At 39.6% G+C, this 24793-nt stretch overlaps 1 protein-coding gene across 1 annotated transcript in view; it reads left to right on the top strand.

Moving 5' to 3' along the window:
* The window catches only part of LOC133978920 (multiple epidermal growth factor-like domains protein 9), a 37967-nt gene that overhangs the window by 9959 nt on the left and 3215 nt on the right, over positions 1–24793 (top strand). The window contains exons 3-5 of the mRNA XM_062417280.1: positions 10894–11033; positions 15549–15698; positions 23727–23996. Coding sequence (XP_062273264.1) covers positions 10894–11033; positions 15549–15698; positions 23727–23996 — 560 coding nt within the window. The remainder of the gene's footprint in view (positions 1–10893; positions 11034–15548; positions 15699–23726; positions 23997–24793) is intronic.

Below are 24793 nucleotides of genomic sequence, written 5' to 3'. Positions count from 1 at the left end.
TCTCTCTCTCTGTGTGTGTGTGTGTGTGTCTGGCATGTCAACACTGAACATCAAACACAAAGTGCAGCTGAGGCGTATTTAGTCATAAGCTAAAAAGTCTAAAGTCTTGGACAGACTAAAATTTTGACCTGATGATAGCGATAGAAAAGTAAGAGGATTATCATAGTTTTTATAATCCATCCTGAGGAGCACATGAAGCATAACTCATTTTATGGCAATCCATGATATCGTTTTTAAGACATTTCAGTGGTGGATCAACAAAAAAAAAACTCCACCTGCCAGTATTTTCCTGGATGAACAGTGTTGATATGAGCTCAAATAAATATGGCTGAACAACAGAGGAATTGAGTCTATCCTGGGACACTAAAGCCTGAGTGAAACCCAGACTTAATGAAATTCCTTCAGGGTAAGCAGCTTTTTAAAGCCGGGTGACATCCGTAATTGCATCCTTATTCAATGTTCTTAACAGCCTTAATGAGATTTCCTTCCCTTGTTCGGGGGCCATAACGTGCCATTCTGCCTGCAGTCGCTCCTCAAATCATGTGACGTTTAAAACGGACGCACGCTGTTAGCCAATTTGTCGAGTTAGGGTCATGCCAGTATTTCACAAAAGAGCAGTAAGCAACTAGTATTTGTGTCAGAGTTGTATCGGTGGTGCATTTGGGTCAGATCCGGTGGGCATTTGTCTGCGAGGCGTGTTTCTTTTTTACAATACTGTACGGAGAGTTGCCACAGACTGTAATGAAATATTGATCGTGGGTGCAGATGTTTCCGCCTCTGGATTGTGTGTCAGTCTGCAGTGTACGCATCGTTGCCATCGATGCATCTTTACCCCCGCATCATCCGCAGCGACTCTTTATTTGATTTTATTTGCAACATTAATGCGATTACTGTTTAATTCAGTTTAATACAGATGATTTTTTTTAGGATAGGGAAACATTCCGGACATAGAAAGAACAAAAACATGGGGAAAAAAGCATGAATCCTTCACTTTCTGGTTGTTATTTTTTGACTAAAGTGTCTCTTTTTATTTCTCTTTATATGATGTCAAACATATGACCGGCTGAACAGGTTTCCAGGAACTACTGTTTACAGTTTCAAACTAACCACCTGCTTTTATTGAAGCATGTGACTGAAGGTGTGTCGCTGTCTAAATGAGTGGAAGCTGTGTCATCAGAGAGCAGCAGTGGACTTCAGGACGGCAGAGTTAGTCACATATGTGTGTTCAGTACAGCTACACACACTTACAGCACTCATACTGAATACTCATACTAAAATTAAATACTTTTTTTTTTTTTTAAATGTATTAAAAGTTGCCTATGTGTGTTTGTGTTGCCTTAAAGGAACAGTCTGACATTTTGGGATATTTGTCTGTCTGTGTGTCCCTTCAATATATCCCAAAGGTTATATTTGTACATCACATCCATTTGTATTGATTGTGTCTACTTTGTATCCATTATTCACATTGAACATGTATATTTAGATGTACTGTAAAAAAAGAAAAAGAAAAAAGTAGCCATTGCGGTTTTAGTAGCGGTTAACTGGATCTATTTATTGACCGACTGCTGAGTCCAGTGACTGTATGTAGCCTTGTTGTCCTTATGTGGTTGTAACTCTAAAATACAGCTAACATTTGTTTTCCTTATCAATTATTCTGCAGATGAATCATTACGTCTAAAAAAAATACCAATCACAGTTTTCCATAGCAGTCCAAAGTTATTCCCTATACACTGATACATAAAATGGAGAAAAACAGTACAGTATATCCTCACATTACAGAAGCTGGAACCAACTAACGTCTGGTGTTTTAGCTTGAAAAGTCAAGACTCATCAAGACATTAATCATCTAATAATAATCTGTGGATTGACTAATGATTCACTGACAATTCATTTAAACTCTACTGTCTCTGATCTCCTTATCTGACTCCAAGCAAGCATTTATTTTTATTTAATTTTACATTTTTATTATAGATCCTAAATCTTTTTTTTCCTCACAGTTTGTTTTTCTTCCTTTTCTTTACGTTGCTCTCAGTCTAAACTTATCATCAGCTCGTCAATGAACCGTGAAGCACTTTGAACTGCATCAACCTGTATGAAAGCTGCTTTATAAATAAAGTTTGATGGATATTTCCTCAAACTTTGGACTGTTCCTGTTAAAGAAACAGGTTCTTCTATCCAGGGTTGATCCAGAGTTGACTGCTGAGGTGACTCATAATGAGCTATTCCCTTCCCAGCAGGTGCGACCCAGCATCCTCATCGGCATTACATTCTCTAAGCGGAACACAGATGCTCTGTGTTCCATGTTTCACTACATTCCGCTTGTACACGCGATAGCTAAATGAGCTAAAACCATGACATATTTCACCTTGACTGTAAGTAATCTGTCCTCTGAACACCGGCTCATTTCATCTCATAAAACAGTTGGACATGTCTGCTCTTGTATTGAGGACTAAAGCCAGCAGAGTGTGGCACTAGTGAGGACGAGTGGTGAAGAGCTCACCGGTCCTGCCACTGTGTCTCTCAGCGTGGCTGCACATCAAACAATGCAACCAAACCTGATTAGCGTACTTCCCCGTTTATTTCAACCGGCTATTCATCTCGCGGTAATTAAACGAAGGGCCGATCGTTTCCTCCTCGGCAGACGAGGATGTTGTTGCAGGCGCTCTGATCCGACACATGTAACAACAGGGCCGCGGCCCGGCGCTGCAGCAGCAGCAGCAGCAGCATCATCGGCAGCCGCAGAATGGGGTTAAGCTCTGTCGCCCATGTAATACTGACCTACTTAACATGCAGATCTGACGCAGAGCGGCTGGGCCAGCACAGCGAAATCACACCAAAACAATAACATAAAAAAAACACACACCCCCCCTCCTCCCTCCTGACCCGAGAGGGCGCAAATTAACACCCGGATTACCCAGCGCTGAGGGGGAACGCTACAGCAACATGGAAGCAGAGAGAGAGAGAGAGAGAGGGAGACAGATATATAGAGAGAGAGAGAGGGAGAGAGAGAGAGATGTGTCCTGCAGTTACCCCTCCTCTGGCCCAGCAGTTGACACGCTGCATTTTAGATGACATGCTTCTTTTTGAGCTGCGAGAGTGTAAGATGAAGGCTCAGGAGACACGGATGACAGATTGTGCCGCATTGCCACGGGTCAGCGTGTGACTGACTGACTGAGTGAGTGAAGAGTGAAGAGCAGGGGCCACCGTGGTGCATTAAAGGACCGCTCCAGCGTGGTTTATTTGCCGTTTCTACATCACAGCTTACACATTATTACACATACACTTTAGTTATCCTGTGGTGTCTCTCATTCTATTTCCTATATCCAAATTAGAAAAAAAGAAGCATTTCAACAATGTTCTGTGTTGTTTTGTGCGCCGTAAAACACATAAATGAAAGGGAGCAGAGCAGCTGGCTTTACTGGCATCATGCTTCATATATGTGGCACAGTTGGCAGCAGGTTTTACTGCACGCTGGTTGGTTGATATGAGAACGATAGGATATACATTCTTCTGTACTGTACGACATTGGCTGTGGACAGTGTGGGCAGTGTTGCCAAAGGAACCAACAGAACTGACTGCTTAATGGAAATATGATATGGGTTTATTTGCATCAGTGCATCATAACAGATCCAGATACAATATCAGGAAGCACAAGTGTTTATTTTGGTCTCTCAGGTTATAGATGTATTAGTTGATTTTTAAGTTTGGTAACACTTAAAAAATGTGCAGATGCAGTGTATCAGCGTGTTGGGCTCCGTCTATTGTCTGGCACACTTTGTTTTTGTCACACATTAAACATCGCCGATGCAGGTCAGCGTGAGCGGCGCGTGCCGTTGAATGTGAGCGGTGGAGAAACCCCACCCGTCTGGCACGACCCGGCAGAGATAAAGGAAGCAAACAGCAGCGCGGCTACAAACAAAGTTCCACTTCATGCTCCAACGTGGGTCGCTAAAAAATCCCTCTGTGGGTGTTTCGAGGCCATGATGTCTTCCACCAGAGTATAAGCAGTGTGTTTGTAGTCTGATGAAGGCTGAATGACTTTAATTGTAACTGTAAATCAGCCAATTAAAAGCCTTCATACTCTCGAACATAATGAAGGTATTGATGTCACACAGCAAGGACAAAAAGGGCACGGACCGCTCCCAGAGGTCGCCTTCTTCATTACATCAGCGCTCCTATAATGAGACTATGGTTAAAATATGCAGATGGGAGCGATTTAAAATCCTCCTTTTTTTTATTACGACCTACATCAACACTTTCAGCATCTTCCTGTTGACTCTAACTGCTGCTCGGGGAGTCAGAAAGTTTCTTTACAGCATAAAAACAGAAAACAGAAAATGTGTTCAGACATCAATAACACAGCAGGAGTGCAGATGATAAACGGATCTGCAGCAAAATGGGCGATCGATGATGATGCAGCTGTTTGTCATGCGCGTGGCGTGCAGCTGTCAGAAATGACCAATGATTTTACATGAAACTGTTTACTGAGAATAATAATGAGACTACTGTGAATACTGAAGAATTGATGGTCTCCAGAGGATGACTTGATGTTTCCCTGACAGCCACTATGAGATGAATATTTATGCGTTTTATTGTGAAATGTCTAAAAAAACCGTCAGATGGACTAAGATGAAATTGTACAGACATTCGTGTTCCCCTGAGGATGAACCGTAATCACTTTGTTGAACTAGTGATTTATTATCTAACACCTGCTGCACTTTAGGTTAATGATATACCAGTTGAAGAGATTTATAATATCCAGATTACTCTGTATTAAAGTATCTGATACTAGATATATATCATTTTCTTTGCCATTGCCAACACACAGTAAATATTGCTTAAAGGGATAAACAGTGTGTCCTGATGTTAAGACTTAATTTTGAGAAGTGATTCATTTGTAAGTAAAATAAAATAAATTCTCAAAATCAATCAATCAAACTTTATTTATATAGCAGCTTTCATACAGGTTGATGTAGTTCAAAGTGCTTTACAGCTGATAATAAGACAGAACAAGTGACAGCATGAAGAAAAGGAACAAAAACAAAGAACAAATTATAAAGAACAGTTTGACACCAAAAATAAGAATGATAAAAATGTAAAAAAAAAAAAAAAAGAAAAAAGAAAAAAAAAGATTTCGGATTAAAATAAAAATCTAAAGTAAAACAAGAAATAAGAGAGAATTAGTGAAAAGTTTATTAAAAGAGTAAAAATGAGGTTAAAAAAGAGATTAAGAAAAACAAAAGAAACAGATGAATAAAATCTATAAGACCATAAAACAAATATGGAGTTATAATAACATAAACATTAAACCAAATAAAGTAAAAGTAGAATAAAAAAGCTACAAATGATTCTTAATCTGAAGTCAGGCTGTTTACGATAAGCTTTTAAAATGAAGCACTTTACGAGGTCACAGTGGAGTTTCTCTCTCTGGGACAGTTTGGACATTATCTCTCTGACTTTGTTGCAGCAGGGTCACAACACTGCATGTGGATCCTTTTTTTTTTTTTTTTGTTATTGTCTGAAGTGTGTTTATGTGTGTGTCTGTTTTAGTCAGAATAATGAGGTCTGTTGATGTGCCCACGCCTCACTAAGCATCGCCTCGGGCCCTCCTTCATTTGCATTAAGTGTTAGTTGTTTCAACAAAGCTGCGTTTGTATGAAGAGCCACGCACATGCTCCCAGTCACTCAACATTTACTTCAATTGTTTTTCAAGTTATTGTCCACAGATTATGATCCCGAGTCCATTGTCTGGGTTTGAGGGCTCATCAGGCTTGACTTGGCCTTCCTCGGAAATTACCTCAAGTGAGGGTGGGATTATATGGGAATGATTCTGCCATGAGACAGGGACAGTAGTGGGATTACTCAATTACTGTGCTTAAGTACAGTTTGAGGTACTTGTACTTTACTGTAGTATTTCCATGTGATGCTACTTTCTACATCTCAGAAGGAAATATTGTACTTTCTACTCCACTACATTTATTTGACAGCTTTAGTTACTTTTCAGATGAAGATACAATGGATAAGATAACAAGCTTTAAAACACATTGTTAAAGATGGAACCAAAAAGCAGTGTGTAGTCAGGCTCACATTTCAGATGTCTATGAGTTGTTAACAGCTCCACCAAATACTGATTTTTCCCTCTAAACTTCTCACATGCTTTCATTTCAATAAATGTTCAAATGATCCAATATTTCAGCAAAAATCAAAGATTAGAGGAAAAACTTCAAAAACTGAAAACACATTTGTGTATCAGAACTTAGTTTTTTCTTCTTCCCTCTCCCATTAATCATCTCACCACCCCTCACATTTATCTGCTGACCCTTTGGAGGGGCCCCACCCCTAGGTTGGGAACCACTGGACTAAACTAGCTAACTGTATATATAAGTAGTGTAAACTAGCTCCACCTCCAGCAGCTACAACAGTAACATGCTGCTCTAACACTGATGCTTCACTATTAATAATCTAATGATGTCATAATAATAATATATCAGTCAGAGGACCAAACCACTACTTTTACTGTAATACTGCATACTACATCACTCATAATACTGCAGTACTTTTACTGTAATACTGCATACTACATCGCTCATAATACTGCAGTACTTTTACTGTAATACTGCATATTACATCGCTCATAATACTGCAGTACTTTTACTGTAATACTGCATACTACATCGCTCATAATACTGCAGTACTTTTACTGTAATACTGCATACTACATCGCTCATAATACTGCAGTACTTTTACTGTAATACTGCATACTGCATCGCTCATAATACTGCAGTACTTTTACTGTAATACTGCATACTACATCACTATAATACTGCAGTACTTTTACTGTAATACTGCATACTACATCGCTCATGATACTGCAGTACTTTTACTGTAATACTGCATACTACATCACTCATGATACTGCAGTACTTTTACTGTAATACTGCATACTACATCACTCATGATACTGCAGTACTTTTACTGTATTACTGCATACTACATCACTCATGATACTGCAGTACTTTTACTGTAATACTGCATACTACATCACTCATGATACTGCAGTACTTTTACTGTAATACTGCATACTACATCGCTCATAATACTGCAGTACTTTTACTGTAATACTGCATACTACATCACTGATAATACTGCAGTACTTTTACTGTAATACTGCATACTACATCGCTCATAATACTGCAGTACTTTTACTGTAATACTGCATACTACATCGCTCATAATACTGCAGTACTTTTACTGTAATACTGCATACTACATCGCTCATAATACTGCAGTACTTTTACTGTAATACTGCATACTACATCGCTCATAATACTGCAGTACTTTTACTGTAATACTGCATACTACATCGCTCCTAATACTGCAGTACTTTTACTGTAATACTGCATACTACATCGCTCATAATACTGCAGTACTTTTACTGTAATACTGCATACTACATCGCTCATAATACTGCAGTACTTTTACTGTAATACTGCATACTACATCGCTCCTAATACTGCAGTACTTTTACTGTAATACTGCATACTACATCGCTCATAATACTGCAGTACTTTTACTGTAATACTGCATACTACATCGCTCCTAATACTGCAGTACTTTTACTGTAATACTGCATACTACATCGCTCATAATACTGCAGTACTTTTACTGTAATACTGTAACTACATCACTCATAATACTGCAGTACTTTTACTGTAATACTGCATACTACATCACTCATGATACTGCAGTACTTTTACTGTAATACTGCATACTACATCACTCATGATACTGCAGTACTTTTACTGTATTACTGCATACTACATCACTCATGATACTGCAGTACTTTTACTGTAATACTGCATACTACATCACTCATGATACTGCAGTACTTTTACTGTAATACTGCATACTACATCGCTCATAATACTGCAGTACTTTTACTGTAATACTGCATACTACATCACTGATAATACTGCAGTACTTTTACTGTAATACTGCATACTACATCGCTCATAATACTGCAGTACTTTTACTGTAATACTGCATACTACATCGCTCATAATACTGCAGTACTTTTACTGTAATACTGCATACTACATCGCTCATAATACTGCAGTACTTTTACTGTAATACTGCATACTACATCGCTCATAATACTGCAGTACTTTTACTGTAATACTGCATACTACATCGCTCCTAATACTGCAGTACTTTTACTGTAATACTGCATACTACATCGCTCATAATACTGCAGTACTTTTACTGTAATACTGCATACTACATCGCTCATAATACTGCAGTACTTTTACTGTAATACTGCATACTACATCGCTCCTAATACTGCAGTACTTTTACTGTAATACTGCATACTACATCGCTCATAATACTGCAGTACTTTTACTGTAATACTGCATACTACATCGCTCCTAATACTGCAGTACTTTTACTGTAATACTGCATACTACATCGCTCATAATACTGCAGTACTTTTACTGTAATACTGTAACTACATCACTCATAATACTGCAGTACTTTTACTGTAATACTGCATACTACATCGCTCATAATACTGCAGTACTTTTACTGTAATACTGCATACTACATTAACAAATGAAGTAAGCCATCATGAACGTGTCGTGCACATTATTGCTGAGGAGCTCAGATGTAATTGGATTTCAGTTTGCCGGAGCATTCTTGAAGGAATTATCCACTGAGATGTTCTCAGCTGAGAGCAATCATACTTGGTTATTTAAAACACATGAAGCCAATAATAAAGCTTTTATGCTCAGCTATGCTCTAATTTCTTGTGTTTAGTCCTTTTTTATAAAACAAGGTTGGTCCAAGTCTTTGTGGAGCTGTGTGTAAAGACGCTCATTAAAGTAATTAACTTAATGTTAATGTTATTATAATAATGGGACTTTAGCTCCATTTATACTCTCCAGCGTCTTAAATCCAGATGTAATCCAGATGTGATTTAATACACTTTAATTTATGCTTAGTCACATAAAGTGTGTGTGTATCTGCGTGCATCATGGTTGGCCCTGCTCCAGTCCTGATGGTTTGGTAACTCACTAAATGAAGTTTAGCAGTTTGTGGGATCAGGGATCAGATTAATGCTACACCAGCACCTCCTGCTACACCTTCTGTAAGACTGGATATGTGCTGACATCACTGGAGCCACTCACTTCCTCATGTTTTCATGGTGACAAGAAGAATGACGCCCCTGTGTCCCTTCAGCAGTGGTGAAAAGTAACTCAGTACATTTACTTAAGTACTGTACAATTGAAGGGTGCTTGTACTTTAGTTGAGTATTTCCATGTGATGCTTCTTTATACTTCCACTCCACTACATTCAAAGCTCCACCTCCAGCAGCTACAACAGTAACATGCTGCTCTAACACTGATGCTTCACTATTAATAATCTAATGATGTCATAATAATAATATATCAGTCAGAGGGACCAAACCACTACTTTTACTGTAATACTGCATACTACATCACTCATAATACTGCAGTACTTTTACTGTAATACTGCATACTACATCACTATAATACTGCAGTACTTTTACTGTAATACTGCATACTACATCCCTCATAATACTGCAGTACTTTTACTGTAATACTGCATACTACATCGCTCATAATACTGCAGTACTTTTACTGTAATACTGCATACTACATCACTCATAATACCGCAGTACTTTTACTGTAATACTGCATACTACATCGCTCATAATACCGCAGTACTTTTACTGTAATACTGCATACTACATCGCTCATAATACTGCAGTACTTTTACTGTAATACTGCATACTACATCGCTCATAATACTGCAGTACTTTTACTGTAATACTGCATACTACATCACTCATATTACTGCAGTACTTTTACTGTAATACTGCATACTACATCGCTCATAATACTGCAGTACTTTTACTGTAATACTGCATACTACATCGCTCATAATACTGCAGTACTTTTACTGTAATACTGCATACTACATCGCTCATAATACTGCAGTACTTTTACTGTAATACTGCATACTACATCACTCATAATACTGCAGTACTTTTACTGTAATACTGCATACTACATCACTCATAATACTGCAGTACTTTTACTGTAATACTGCATACTACATCACTCATAATACTGCAGTACTTTTACTGTAATACTGCATACTACATCACTCATAATACCTGTAGTAGGAATCCTAATTTTCGATGGTGTCGAGACACAACAACACCACAACAACACGCAAAACAATATTAGGTAGGTAAATAAAATCAAATAAAAGGATGAATGAATACAAGTAAGCAGTCTTCAGGGTTAAAATATAGGGTGATAATTAAGTATTTTACATTGTTATATTGGTACTGAGTGACAAACTGGTATTGAGTATTTCAAATGTAATGTTTCTAAGCTGTGATAACCACATATGAACCTCTGTGGTATCGAGGTGGCTGCATAAATCTCAGGCACAGATCACCAAACAAGACCTAAATGAAACCAGACTGCATGTGTGGCTGGATTAACACTAGAATGCAAAACTAATTAGAAAATATCTCTGATATCTCTCAACATGCAAAACTAGTGAGAGGAAAAACTGACATGATTGGTCTAGACAGCTCCGAGCTGTAACTGGCTCAGTGTTCTTCCTGCATGCTTCATACCTGGAGCAGTGTTATAGAAAGCAGATGGATGCATGGGAGAACCTGCAGGAAGTCAAGTCAGTCAACAGCCTGGACATCAGATGTTAAGACTGCAATCCAAAAGAGCTGCCCAGACACGCACACACACACACACACACACACACACACACACTGGTGTTATGTGGCGTTAAATGAAATGTATTTTGATTGTATTGGTTTTGTCTTCTGTTGCGTCTCCTCAGCTCAGGGACATGCGTGTGCAAGACGGGAGTGTACGGACCAAAATGTGACGACTGCCACCCGGGTTTCTTCCACTTCAGCAGCACTGGATGCCGGCCCTGTCAGTGTCACAACCACACCAACTACTGCCACCCACAGTCTGGTGAGTCTGCTGAGGACACATGATGCACACAATCATTCTGCTGCTTTCCTCTTTTAAAAAAAAACTATAAATGGTGTAAGACTGTTACAGGATAAACGATTTAGAAATGTACTTAGAAAATCACTAGGAAGAGAGAGGGGGAGCGAGAGGGGAATGACTTGTAGCAAAGATCCTTGGCGGAATCGAACCAGGGACGCTGCCATTATGTGGCATGTGCGGTAACCACTCAGCTACCAAGGCACTCCTAATAAGTTGACTTTTTTACAAGAACTTTTTTTTTTCCGGCATCAAGTAGAGGTGTAAAGATACATCGATCTACATCAGTACATCCATTCAATGATCAACGAGCAAATAGCATCGATGCAAAAAGAAAACAGATCTTACATCGATCATCACCTTTAAGAAGTGCGTTTATTTTGAAAATCCCCTGCGGTCTCCGCCTGAGCACGCACACCTCCAAACACAATGCAAGCAGCGCCATGGCAACAGCCAGAAAAAAAAATCTATGAAGATTCTCAGCAGCTTTTTTCCACAAAAACTAAACCTCAACTCTAAAAGAATGATGAGTTTCATTATTGTGTTTCACATTTTAGCAGCCAGCAACATGTCCACAGCTGGATTACAGTTAAGTCTGTCATCAGATGCTTCAGACACACTAGAAACTGTCTGAAATGTGCTGCTGCTGCTCGTCTTTTGGACAAAGTGAGGCGGCTCTTCTTGATTTTTCCTCCGCAGCACGGTAGACACCACAGTTTTGCAAGAGAAGCTAAAATCCTGCTATAATGTATAAAAATAGGAACTTAATGTTCTTTCAGTTTTTCTTTTATTTCTTTTTAGGATGTGAACATTTTAAAGGTCAATATATCAAAATGTGGTGCTTTATAGTGAACAGAAAGTCTGTTTTTATTTAAAAAGAATAGATTAACGTTCATGGTTGAGCTCAGAAATAAAAATGTCAAATGATAATTTAGTTGCTTTTTGTGATTTGATATGAATGGAAGTGATTGTGTTAAATCAGCTGTGACATCATCTCATATCAGTCGCTGCCTCCTGAATCCAATCCAATCGAAATTGTATCAGACAGACTTTGTGATATCAGCAAACATCAAATCGTTATCCATCGAATCGATATAATATCTTATTGTGACGAAACTTGTGATGCTTCAGATCCAGTAAGACCAGCTCCATAAACTAACTACAGCTACTCTACTACTAGTTTTAGGTACTTGAGTGTTTATATTTTATGACTGCACATGCCGATACGGTTGTGTTACACGTCACACCTCTGATTCCAGAACACCAGCTTGCTTTGTAAAATCATACACTGTACTGACTGAGTTTAGTTCAGTGGAAAAACAAAGCAAAGTCTGCATAATGTCGGCTGTTCAATATGCAGGTTAACACCTTTGTACTATATGCAGATGATTATCTGCTGTGTTTAATAAGAGAGGTTGCCAGTACACTTACCCTCCAGTTTCCCATAAGCAAATATTTACTGTGGAACCACCACGGAAGTGTGATATGTGGTTGGTAAAGAGGAACTTGACTGCAATGAGAAAGCTGCTGAATCAGAAGCACGCTGTAAAATATACCACAATTGCACAAGAGTTGAGTTAGATTTTCTCCTCCTGTGTTCTTAGTTATACAGAATGTCTCGTCTCCCGGCAGTCAGGCATGAAACCTCCAGCTAGTGACAAGTTAGAAACAGAGGAAAAAGGTGGAGGGGGCGACAGAGTGGTGGTAGTAGTAGTGGTGGTGGTAGTGGTGGTGGTGGTGGGGTCGTTTTAGTTAGGAGCCATATGTCTTGCCATTATAAAGCAGGGGCAGATGGAGAGCTGTGGCCTCGCCCCGCTCAGCACTCACACTACGCTGGATTAACATAGCTCAGGTTTGACAGCTCCCTTTTTAAGACTGACCCTGGCGTCTCCCCAGGCACCGCTTACACAGGAACACATTGTGCACATGCAAATTATATAGCATCCCAAACACTGCGGACCTCAGATAAACATGACAGGGAGTCGTCATTTCCAACAGGACTGGAGCAGACTGCGCCCACACTGACCTGTTGTTTGCTCCTCAAATAAGATCTGAGAGACTGAAAACTGAAGAACAACAGCTCACGCCCTTTAAATCCATGTTCCTTCAATTCAGCATAATACATTTAGTCTCATTTCACTGGAAGACCCATAATTTAACAACAAAAGCGTTGTGAAAGCAGTCATTTCTCACCACTGGCCCACAATTTGGTGCGGTGAAGCACTTTTTTCCAGGGTGCACCCTTCCCTTCTCTTCAACCCGCAATTAAAGCTATAATGTGGAGGCTTTGCTGCACTCATTCTCAGTCACTTTCCATTCTTTCCAAAATGCAGCAGGAGCAGCAGCAGCTGATTTCACTTATTAGCGGCTCCTCCGTGAACAGCGGGTTCACGCATGGTTGGACTAGGAGCCTGCAGACTTTTCCACACCTTATGGTAGAAACTGCTGTCATATAGCAATCCAGGCAGCATGTAGACAGGTTAAGTCATGTCTGCATAACTTCAATCTATGCTTGCTATGCAGGCACAACAACCCAACCACAGACAGAGGATCCACTGAAAACAACATGATGGTGGTCATACTTTCACAAATATTTACTATCATAACAATTCATTAATGACTTTATTTGGAGGCTCTAAGTTTGTCAGTACGACAAAATATTTGTATGATACTGTATGAGGTCAGAGCCAACTCTTACCCTGAAATCTCACATTTCTGAGTGTCCTTGAATGCAACCCTAACCTTAACCCAATAAAAAACAGTAGTCCCATAAGTAGTAACATTAATAATAATACATTTATTTAGTATAGCATTTTTTTTTAAAGAAATACAAATTCAGTGCTTCACAAGAATAAAACACACAACCAGGCCTGTTACAATAATTATCGACTTATCATACATTAACCTAGTTATCAACATCATCATGTCTATATATGGACTCATCGTATGATACATGGACATGATCTTTATCATTTTTTTGACCTCAGTATTGCCACACTTCACATTAGCAGCTAAGAGGCTATTCATGTCACATTGGCTAAACAAGTAGTGTCCTCCATTCCTGTCCCCAACCATAATGACAGTCTGGGTTTTTACAGAAGTGTAGCACACACTCTACAATCCCCCCCCCCTACATTATTATGCTATTATATTATCATTATATCAGTGGTATAAAATGATCTTCAAATGACAATAATATTGTGTATCGCGATTATTTCTGAAACAATATATCGTCCAATAAAAGTATACTCCAAAGCTTAAAAAATTCGAATTAGTTTGTAGTGTGGATTTGGGTCAAAAGTAGTGTATATACTCCTCATCATCATCAGTGTATTTTATAAAATAGTCACCCGGTCGTCGCTAGCAACAAGAAGAGAATATATATCATCCGTCACATTTACAAGATCTCATTTACTCAGCTGGGAAAGATAGATTCCACTATTCTGCACCATAAATAATATGAATAAATGATAAAGCATCTCCTCCCATCTGGGTGATTTTAGATGTGAGTGTGTGCTTTTTGTGTCTGGCTGTGTTTTATGTGTAGTTCTTCTGCTGTAGATCTCTCTTGCGAACGAGATCTCACCACCTCATTAAATAAAAGTTCTAATCATTCAAATCCAGATGAAGGGAGGAATGCGATTGGATCGTTGAAAAGTGGGCGTGTTATAATGGATCTTAGCTCTGTGCTGCTAAAAGTTGAAGATTGATTCTTTTTTTTGTCATTTAAGTTTTTTTTATTGATTTTGATATACTTGAACAGACAGCATCATTACTATCTTTTCATTATATATCACAGGCCCAAGTTGAATGCACTAATTATAACCACATAACTTATCTAAGAGAGAAGGAGAGAGAAAAGGAGATAAAAAGAATAATGAGAAAAAATATATATATATACATGCATACACACACATGCACATTTACATACATACATACACACGCAAATACCTGCATACTGTATATTTACACACACACACATATACATACAAGATATCACTATTACACGTCATATTTTCTTCTACGGGAAGAAAACATGATTGGATTTTGATATATTGAATGTTTTTCTTGTGAAATAAATGCACAATATGAGCAGGGATGTGATCTAAAGGGGTTTTACAAATGAAATGAAACCTTTGCAGGACATAATGTGCATTTAAAGAGTTGCACACACACACACTTATCTGCTCAATGATCATCCTCTATGATTAGAGTTAGGATGCGGTTTGATTGATAACACATTTCTTTGTATCATTATTTCAGTATGTTCTTGGAAAACTCCTCAAAACACAGCGATAAAGAACTTTGTGAAGTTTGTGGTATGAAAGGTCAAATTCAACTGATGGAAAGCGAAAGAACCAATACATCATTCTTGAATGACTTTCCAACCTGAGATTAACAAACAAGGTGAAGAGAGAGTTGAATAAGCAACTAATCCCTCTTCCTCTGACCCTTTCACCTTCTCTGTCTTTCCTTCAGGAGTGTGTCTGCACTGCGAGGGCAACGTCCAGGGACCCAACTGCGAGGTGTGCAAGCCCGGTTTCTACCGCGGCCCCGGCGCCGCCCCGACCCAAGCCTGCGCTCCGTGTCCCTGCTCCAACTCCACCTCCGACGGCACCTGTCGCACCGGTCAGTCCTCGCCACTCACCGCCTTTAGCTCACTTTCTTATCTTAAGTCACTGAGCTGGTTGTACCTGAATGTCTTAACCCACACCATTAAGTCAGTGTTTGGGTGCAGTCTTAATGGTGTGTGTACTGTAAACAACTACTTTTATTTCTTTCATGTGGTTTCTGAGCATCCTAGATAGAAATCTTTGCTCAGCAAAACCCGACGCCGATGACGCGTACGGACAACATTTTTTTATACCGTAGACGTGCCAGAAATATCTCATCGTGACATCTCATTGTCTACTTTTGGCCAGTTATCTGTGGTGATGAGAGAAATGCATTCAGAGGGAGAGAAGATAAAAAAAGGAGAGGGGCCAACACGTTGTTCTGTGAATGTGCCAACACAATACAGGAGGCCAGTCTGGCTCACACAGTTGGAAACAAGATAAGCGCTGCATGCGGGCAAGAAGAAAAGAAGTGTGTGAACAATGTGTGGATCACATTCAGTTGATATGTACTTAGAATACAAGGCAGACAAATGAACATTAAAACAGTTTTTCTTGCCGTAATCATTCCTCCTGTTCATACTGACCATTAGAAGATCCCTTCATAAGTGATGGAGGGGAAAAAAGTATTTAAAGTTGAAGTGAAGCTAACATGAAGCTTCAGTCGTCCAAATGAGTCAAATCTTCATCTTCTATGTGTTTTTAGTACCAAAGTCTTTTTGTTACTATTCTTCCACCACAGCTCAACAGGGAAACACTAAGAGGGAATTTGATGTTAAAAAGACTGTAAATGTGTCAGATATCACTTGATATGACTAACTCACACTGATGAAGCCGAATAGAAGCTGATCATCTACTTTTAAATGACTGTGTGGACACACTGTGGATTTAGTCCTCCATCACTTCCATTGAAAGCATATTTGAAGGAGATCTTTTAATAGTCAGTATGAACAGGAGGAACGATTACAGAGAGGACACGCGACTGTTTGTGTTTTGTGGTATTTTTGTCTGTATTGGACAGTGGGCAGTGAGGAGGCAGTGGAGAAACAATGGCTACAATATGCAACAAAAGTCCCTGACTTGAATTGAATCAGAGATGTTGCAGTTTTGTGGCATGTAGAGTAACCATTCAGCTACCAGTGTGTCCCCTGACTGTTACTTTAACCCTCACATACTGCTCATATTCTGGCATTTCACAGTATCCCCTCATAATGAGTCTCTATACACATATCATTGATGAACACAACATCAATCTTTCATAAATTGGTGATTAATCCTCAATGAGGTTTTCAGAGAGCAGAGATCTTTTAGTTTTTACACTTTTTGTTGATTGAGAAAAACTATTTGCAACAACACTATATAATGTTCTATTGTCGTATAACACTAGAGAACAACACTCTCAATGAATGATGATGATGATGATGAAGTAACAGCACTTTTGAATAGTGCTTTTTGAATGTTTTGAATAGATATGAGTCAAACACTCAACATAAATGTGTATCAGCTGCACAAAAACATTTTTAGAAAGTTGAAACATTTCTATTCTTTTGTATATTCTGAGTCACATGAGGATACGTCATCCAATTTCTGACTAAAAGATAATAAGGCCGACATTAACAAGATGAAAGTAGAAGACGATGAAATACAGTAAGAAGAGATGATGAAATTAAAAAAGAAATCAAATATGAGTTTCATGCCTTTTGTTGTAGCTGTTATCAGCTTCTGTGAAAGCTGTGCATGAAGTGATCTTATTTCATAGCCATAAAGCTGTAACAGTGTGAGTTTCATTTTAAAGAACAATTAAAAATAGTGACCTTTTTTTTTTACTGCTACAGAACACGTGAGTGATGAGGATGTTAGCAGAGTTTGTCATGAGACTAAAACTACCTGCTTTATGTCATTACAACCTTTTTAGAGAGATGGAAAGTCCCACACTCTGAATGAACTGAATGAATCAGGAAGCATCGATTCATGTTAATAATAATCAGAGATTTAGAGAGCGTGACTAACACAGTGTAACCATGAACACTGAACACTTTCATTTAAATTCAGCCCCATTAGTGAACTGAGTGGTCTTTCTCACTTTTTAAGTAGCGTTCACATGAATAGTTGATGAGTCAGCACGTCTCTATTAGCCTGACGCTGCAGGAAAAGTCAGGTCTCTTAAATAAAGGCTAAAGATTAAATATCTGCCTCACGCTCCACATTACAGACGGTTTCCATTGTCAACCCACATACACATCTGACCACATCAGTTAGTTTTGACTACTTCTGCACACATCGTGAGGAGAAGTAGGACTGTTATTTGCCCTGAATTTTGCCTCTCAGGCTGAATCCAGTTCCCCAAACTAGTTTCAGTTACAGTTTTCACTTCATTACTTTACCTCCCTGTTCCTGGAATATAATGCACAACAAATGTATGTGAGTGATCTCCTCCTCCCACCTCTAGTGTTTTAATATTATACTTATACTCACTTATGTAAAAAAAAAAAAAAAACTAATAATCTTCCAGAGTTATAGAGAGCTTAAAGCAGAGTGCCACAGATCTCTTTTTTTCCAGGCAGTTTGGGATTAATGGTGACATTCCTCTACGACCCCGCTTCTTTTACCTCCAGGCGGCCGCTGCTCCAGTTACACAACACACCCCCAAGGTCTCCTATCAGGACGAGATCTGGGTTGAAGTACAGTCCCCTGTCATGTTCCCAAACCACCTGAAATTACATTTTTCTGAAGGGTGATATAAACACGAAGGGGTGCGCACCTGGTTGGTAATGCTTAAGGATAAAGTGGTGGACTTATGTAAAGGGGGGGGGGGGGGAAACATTGAAGTCACTCTGCTGGATTCATGAATTCATGTCGCTGCCTGCAGATCAACGCGTCACAACAGGATCCGTCACAGCATGCAGTGTTTTTCCAACCTACTCTCTCTCTCTGTGTCTGTGAGAAAATGCCCACCACTCTCCCAGCAGCAGCTCCTCCTCCTCTGTGTTTGCTCATACCAGCCTCCCAAGTCTAAACACAAGTTATTTTGGATAACACTGTGATCTCTATGAAGTCAACACATCTCAGATCACATCTCCACAGCAGCTAGAAGCGCCTGGAGAACGCCCCCCCCCCCCTCCTCCTGTCCTAACCCAGTTATCACATAACATACTCTACATCTCAAACAAGTTAGACTGGCACTGAAATCAACAGTTACTTTCATTATTATTCATCCGACTAAGTATCCCTATTTAATCAATCAATCAACTTTATTTATACAGCAGCTTTCATACAGGTTCATGTAGTTCTATGGGCTTTACAGTGGATTGACAAGCTGATAATAAGACAGAGCAAGACAACATAAATAAAAGGAATAAAAACAAAGAACAAATCACAATGAAAATCAGAAAGACAGATGCACACAAGAGAAATTTAGAATGATAAAAAATGTTTTAAAAAATGTAAATAAAGTCAAATAAATAAGAGGAAAAAACTACAAATAAGTGAGAATAAGAGAAAAGATTTATTAAAAGTAGGCCAAAATAAATCAAAAAGAAAGCAGAAAAGTAATACAAGAGATACAGTTTAATAAAAGCTAGACTGAAAACTAGTCTAAAAAAGATTAAAAGACAGATTCAATACGAAGATGAAACTTATAGAATGATGATAATAATAAAAATAATAATGATAAAATAACAAAATTAAGTGGATCACAATTTTAAAACATCAAATAAAATAGAATAATAAATCAAAAAAAAGTATGAAGCATTTCTAAGCATATACATATTTACATATTAAGTACAGTAAGTAGTACAATAAATGCTTAATTAAACACTGTAGTGGAGTAATAGAGTGATAAGCAGATAAGAGGACAGTTTTAAGTGTTTATGAATGTTTATTTATGTGTATTTATTTATTAATATTTAAGGCATCATACCTTCTCCTATGGTGACATATTTTATATTATTGCCAATTTGCCACTATGTTTTACTATATAGTCATTCATTATCTGGTTGTTTATACAGCAGCCTGCACTAATGGCCGCCAACAGCAGGAGTTCATACATTCATAAACACTTATATTCGCTAACAACTACATTATGCTGTGTGATCAACCATTAAAGTGGCCTTAAAGACTTGACATTTGAACAAATATGAACAAATTACCATCCAAACTAACCAGAGCCCAATGTGCTAGTCTGGCAGAAAGTCACAACAAAATCAACTGCGCCTCATTCTAACAATTATTTGCTAACAATTATTTACTCTGAGTTCTTTTTCTTCATTAACTGATCGATCATTTGGTTTATAAAACATCATGGAAAAATCCATCACAGTTTCCCAGAACCCAAAGGGAACATCTTCGGATTGCTTGTTTTATCTGAACTGCAATCCAATACCAAACATATTCAATTCACTCTGATATTAAACAGAGACAAATCAGCAATCCCCTTTCATTTCCTGAGCTGTAAACATCAAATATTTGGCATGTTTTCATGAAAAGTGTTAATGAATTTGAATGATTAATGATTGATGAAAATAGTTCTGCCATTAATCATCATTTCAGCTCCAGCTGCTTTCTCGTGGAGTTTGTCTGGTGAAAAGTCATTTTGTGACACCTGTTTATTTTTGGTAATAAGACAATCTATCAAAAAGAGATTAACTCCAATTCCAAGACCCTTAATTAGAGTTTGGCCCGGAGCCACGTTACACCATGTCAGCCTGTCATCAGCCTTTTGTGATTGTGTTCATGTGGCTGAAACATGGCAGCGTGTCAGAGTGGATTAACAGATCACAGCTGACGTCACGCTGCACTCGAACCTCCTTTCTGCAAAGCGTGTCACAGTGTTTACTCTACTCGCTAACTCTTCGTGTTCTCTCACCTTGCCATTCCCCTTTCCGGACCAATCGTCAGCAGCTCCAGCCCTGTCCCGATGCCCCCAACCTCTCCCCTCATTGGCGGCGGGCTGCATGGCAACAGCCATGTATAGACGCACTCAGGCTGTCAGGTTGTGTTTGCCCCAGCCAGAGGCCGCAGCGGAGGTTGTGCAACATGGGAGGGAGGGGAAAGGGAAAGGGACGCAAACCAGGCTGAGCTGAGCTGGGACAGCATGAGCACAGCTGAGCCATCTCAGCGCCACTCAGGCAGCAACAGACTTGGGGGGAGGGAGGGGGAGGGGACGGGAAGCATCACGTTTTCTGTGTAGACGGCAGCCCTACAGAAAGAACTGCGTCCAAGTAAGGAAGCGATGAGGAAATATGCTCGGCGTCGCGTCCACAGAGAGCCAAGAGTGTGTGTGTGTGTGTGTGTGTGTGTGTGTGTGTGTGTGTGTGTGTGTGTGTGTGTGTGTGTGTGTGTGTGTGTGTGTGTGTGTGTGTGTGTGTGTGTGTGTGTGTGTGTGTGTGTGTGTGTGTGTGTGTGTGTGTGTGTGTGTGTGTGTGTGTGTGTGTGTGTGTGTGTGTGGATGCGGAGGATGTTTTAGACTAAACACCGGAGCTGGGAAGAGAAGCAGCCCCCGAGTAGAGGTTGCCCCGGCAACAGTGACAAATGAGTAGATGCCACAGCTCAGTATCGCGGCTCAGCACCAGAGGATAGATGCTTTTGTAAATGTGTTGACGAGGCCTGTTTCAGTAAATGAATATCAGTCCACACACTGACACACACACACACACACACACACACACACACATATATAGAGAAAGAGGTGAAGTGGAGCATTGCACCAGTTCGAATGTGGGTCACACACATTCAATCATCCATGTGTGATTGTGTCTTTTACCCAGTGGTACGGCATGGCGGGGCTTCATTTTTTAATGTGTGTTTTCTTCTACTTTTTTTCCATGGGCGTGTGTGTGTGTGTGTGTGTGTGTGTGTGTCAGACAGAGGCTACCAGGTATCATGGCACAGTGGAGGATGATGGGTAAAACAAGCAGGTCAGGTCCTCTGGCCCAGCGCAGCACAGCTCATATTTCCTACCTGGTTATATAACCCAGCAGGGCCGGCTTCCTTTTGAACCCCCAGCAGAGGTTAAATCAAGCTTATCAGGAGCAGCCTGCTCAGTGCTTGGAATACAACAAGAGTCACATGACCAACACGAGATATAGAGACCCACATCTAGGCCATTGGAAGGCAGTTATCTGTGTCTAATCACTCAACGCTAAGTGCTGTGGTGCGGCGAGGACGGGAGCGGTAAACGCTGAGCATCAGTTGGTCCACAGTTTGCTGCTGAGAAAGCCAGCACACTTGAATCATTTTGCTGGTGTGATAGCAGTTATTTATCAGAATGATTCAGCCAGCTTTTAGGAGACTGAGGCAGGAGAAGTGAGGTTGATGTGTCTTCTTTCCACCTCATCAGAAAGGTTGAGGTGGAGGACCCTACCAGGAGCTTTTTTCCCTCAAAAACATCCATTTCATTGTCATCAGGATATGTAAAAGCACTTGCTGCCTTGTTTTAAAGGTAGCAAATTGCCACCCTGTGGAGGTGTTCTGGGCGCCCAACTGGGAGGAGACCTTGAGGCAGAGCTAAAACATGGTCCCATCTGGTCATGGAACACCTTGAGATCCCCCTATGAGGAGCTGGAGGACACTGCTGGGAAGAAAGACATCTGTCCTCATGTGCCTTTATTTTCTCATTTTGCTTAAACATATATAAACCTATAAGCTTCAGATGGACTCAGTTTTTAAAACTCAGTAATAATGTCATCACATCAAGTTTACCTTTGAGAATGAAGAAACTTGGTTTGAAGCCAATGCAGCCCTTAATATATCCACTACTGCTTGATGTACATTTATGACTGATTTTTTTCTCTTTTTTTTTTAACTCTTTCATCACTCTTTCATTGAATCTGTAGGATAACTCAGGCAGTGAAGGCTTTGAAATAGCTTAACATACTTAACATTGGCTGTTGTGAATTAGACATATCCTGGTGAGAAGTTGCCCCCAGAAGGACAGAGTGCTGCTCAGTGTAGTTCACTGTCACACTGTACGTCCTGTTTGAACACACCAGGATGTGTCATAGCATCACATTACCGGGACAGGAGTAAGCTGACCCCAGAAACCACAGGCCTGTTTTGCTGATTGAGAATTATTGGAAATCCTGATGAGGAAATGGGATCGATTCTACACTACAGCGAATAAAAGGAGTCCAAGCTTCTCTTTTTATTTAGATGAATCTTTGATTATTAATACAGTTCAGGCACCTTACCATGAGCGTGTATACTAAATATTAAAAAAGAACACTAAACCCAGCAGAACAGAGGTTGTGCTCTACCCAATAAGTTTTCTAATCAATAAAGCAATATATGCAGTAGTGACATCTTCTTCATCATCATCATCATCATCATCATCATCATCATCATCATCACATATAACAGCAGTGTGTCTCCACTGTAGAACGAGGCTCTGTCAAAGATTAATATACTGTCATTATGCGCCACCTAGTGGTTAAGTGTTTGATTTGGTTCTATCTGAGACAGCATTTTAAAGGACACTTTCCATCCTCTATAGAGCCAGTTTGAGCCTTTGAGCTCTGGAACACACTACAGAATCCCTCTGGCTACTAAAAATGCTTTTAAAAAATCCTTCATTCCAAGTTCTGTCAGAATCCTGAACACAGCAGAGTGACTGAGAACATCCAAGCTACACATATGAGCTGTTTTTAATGAGGAACGGGACCTTTTATGTTGTGTGTCTGCTTTGTTTGGTGAGCTGAAGACTCATTTCAACCTTGGTGGACTATAAAGCTCTACTCTATTTGTGTTTAAATGTGAATAAAAGGTCATAAGTTATGAAAAATCAATAGTAAACAGAGGATAAATCAAATTAAATGTTTTATTGATTTGTGTCACAATGATCGAGGTTGTGTGTCTACTGGTGACAAACTTGTCATTGATGTTGAGAATGATTGTTCTGTTAGTGCATGTGCAGAGGTGCATTTTAAACAGAAACATTTAATAATTACACTCATTCGTCACTTCACAGGAATAAAGGAGAACGTATTTAGACTTAACGATGTTCCTACACAGAATGCCATTTTCTCATCTATGTTCTGTTCCTGTCCAGATTCCAGTGGCTCTCCGGTGTGTGACCAGTGCCTTCCCCGCTACACCGGTGCACAGTGCGACCAGTGCAGCGCCGGCTTCTACAAAGCGTCCGGGGCCTGCGTTCCATGCGACTGCAGCGGGAACGCAGACCCCGCGGGCCCCGCCCAGCTCTGTCACCCCGACACCGGCCACTGCCTCAGCTGCATCAATAACACCGCCGGGCCCCAGTGCCAGCTCTGCGCTCCAGGATTCACAGGGGACGCCCGAGCACATAACTGCACCCGTCTGAGTAAGAGCAAACCCACGAGATACCGCTCAGTCGCACTCATGATCTCATTACATACTTCATTTGACATCTTTATTTCCCCTGAGATATAAAAGGAAATTACCTAAATATATATACATAGAGAACAGAACTACAGAGCTTTGACTAAATAATGAGAAATAAGTTGTTGGAGCTCCTCAAAGAAGTTGAGAAAGAAACATTAACAGATTGTAGAGCTCTCAGAGGGGGTCACATATGTTTTTCACAGTAGGTGCTTTGTTGTGTCATAGTAGGAAAAGCGCATGTGGAACTGATAACATTAATGATGGCTCCATTACACTGAGGTGCTCCGCTCAGTCATGCAAGAAAGCCATGATGGCCAACTGGAAAATCACTGACGTAAAGACTGGTAGACCCAGTAATATCACATATATCTCAGTTACAATTAATATCTCTAATTGTACAATTTAGTAGCTTATAGGTTCATTTGTATGAAATGCATAACTGTGAATTTACATTTAAACATTATTTGATTAATACATTAAAAAAAAATCCAAACTAATACATTTAAGGAACAGGCTCTTCCCTTCTCTATATTTCACTTAAACTTGTGTGCTATTCAAGAGGGTCAAGAGCCATTATGTGACATTTTCCCACAGCAGACACTTTGACTGTCACAGCAGAAAAAGCACAAAAGCACAGGTGGCTATTAGTCATGTAAATTGACGATTCATTATTTGCTGTTAAAAGACAAAATATCTGCCATGAACAAAGTCCATAAATCGTTGAAACCGATTCCAAGATTCTTCAGTTTAACATAT

The sequence above is a fragment of the Scomber scombrus genome, chromosome 4 (assembly GCF_963691925.1).
Source record: "Scomber scombrus chromosome 4, fScoSco1.1, whole genome shotgun sequence".
NCBI classification, from domain to species: domain Eukaryota; kingdom Metazoa; phylum Chordata; class Actinopteri; order Scombriformes; family Scombridae; genus Scomber; species Scomber scombrus.
Note: the sequence above shows the minus strand (reverse complement) of the source record. Positions and strands in the feature narration are given on the sequence as shown.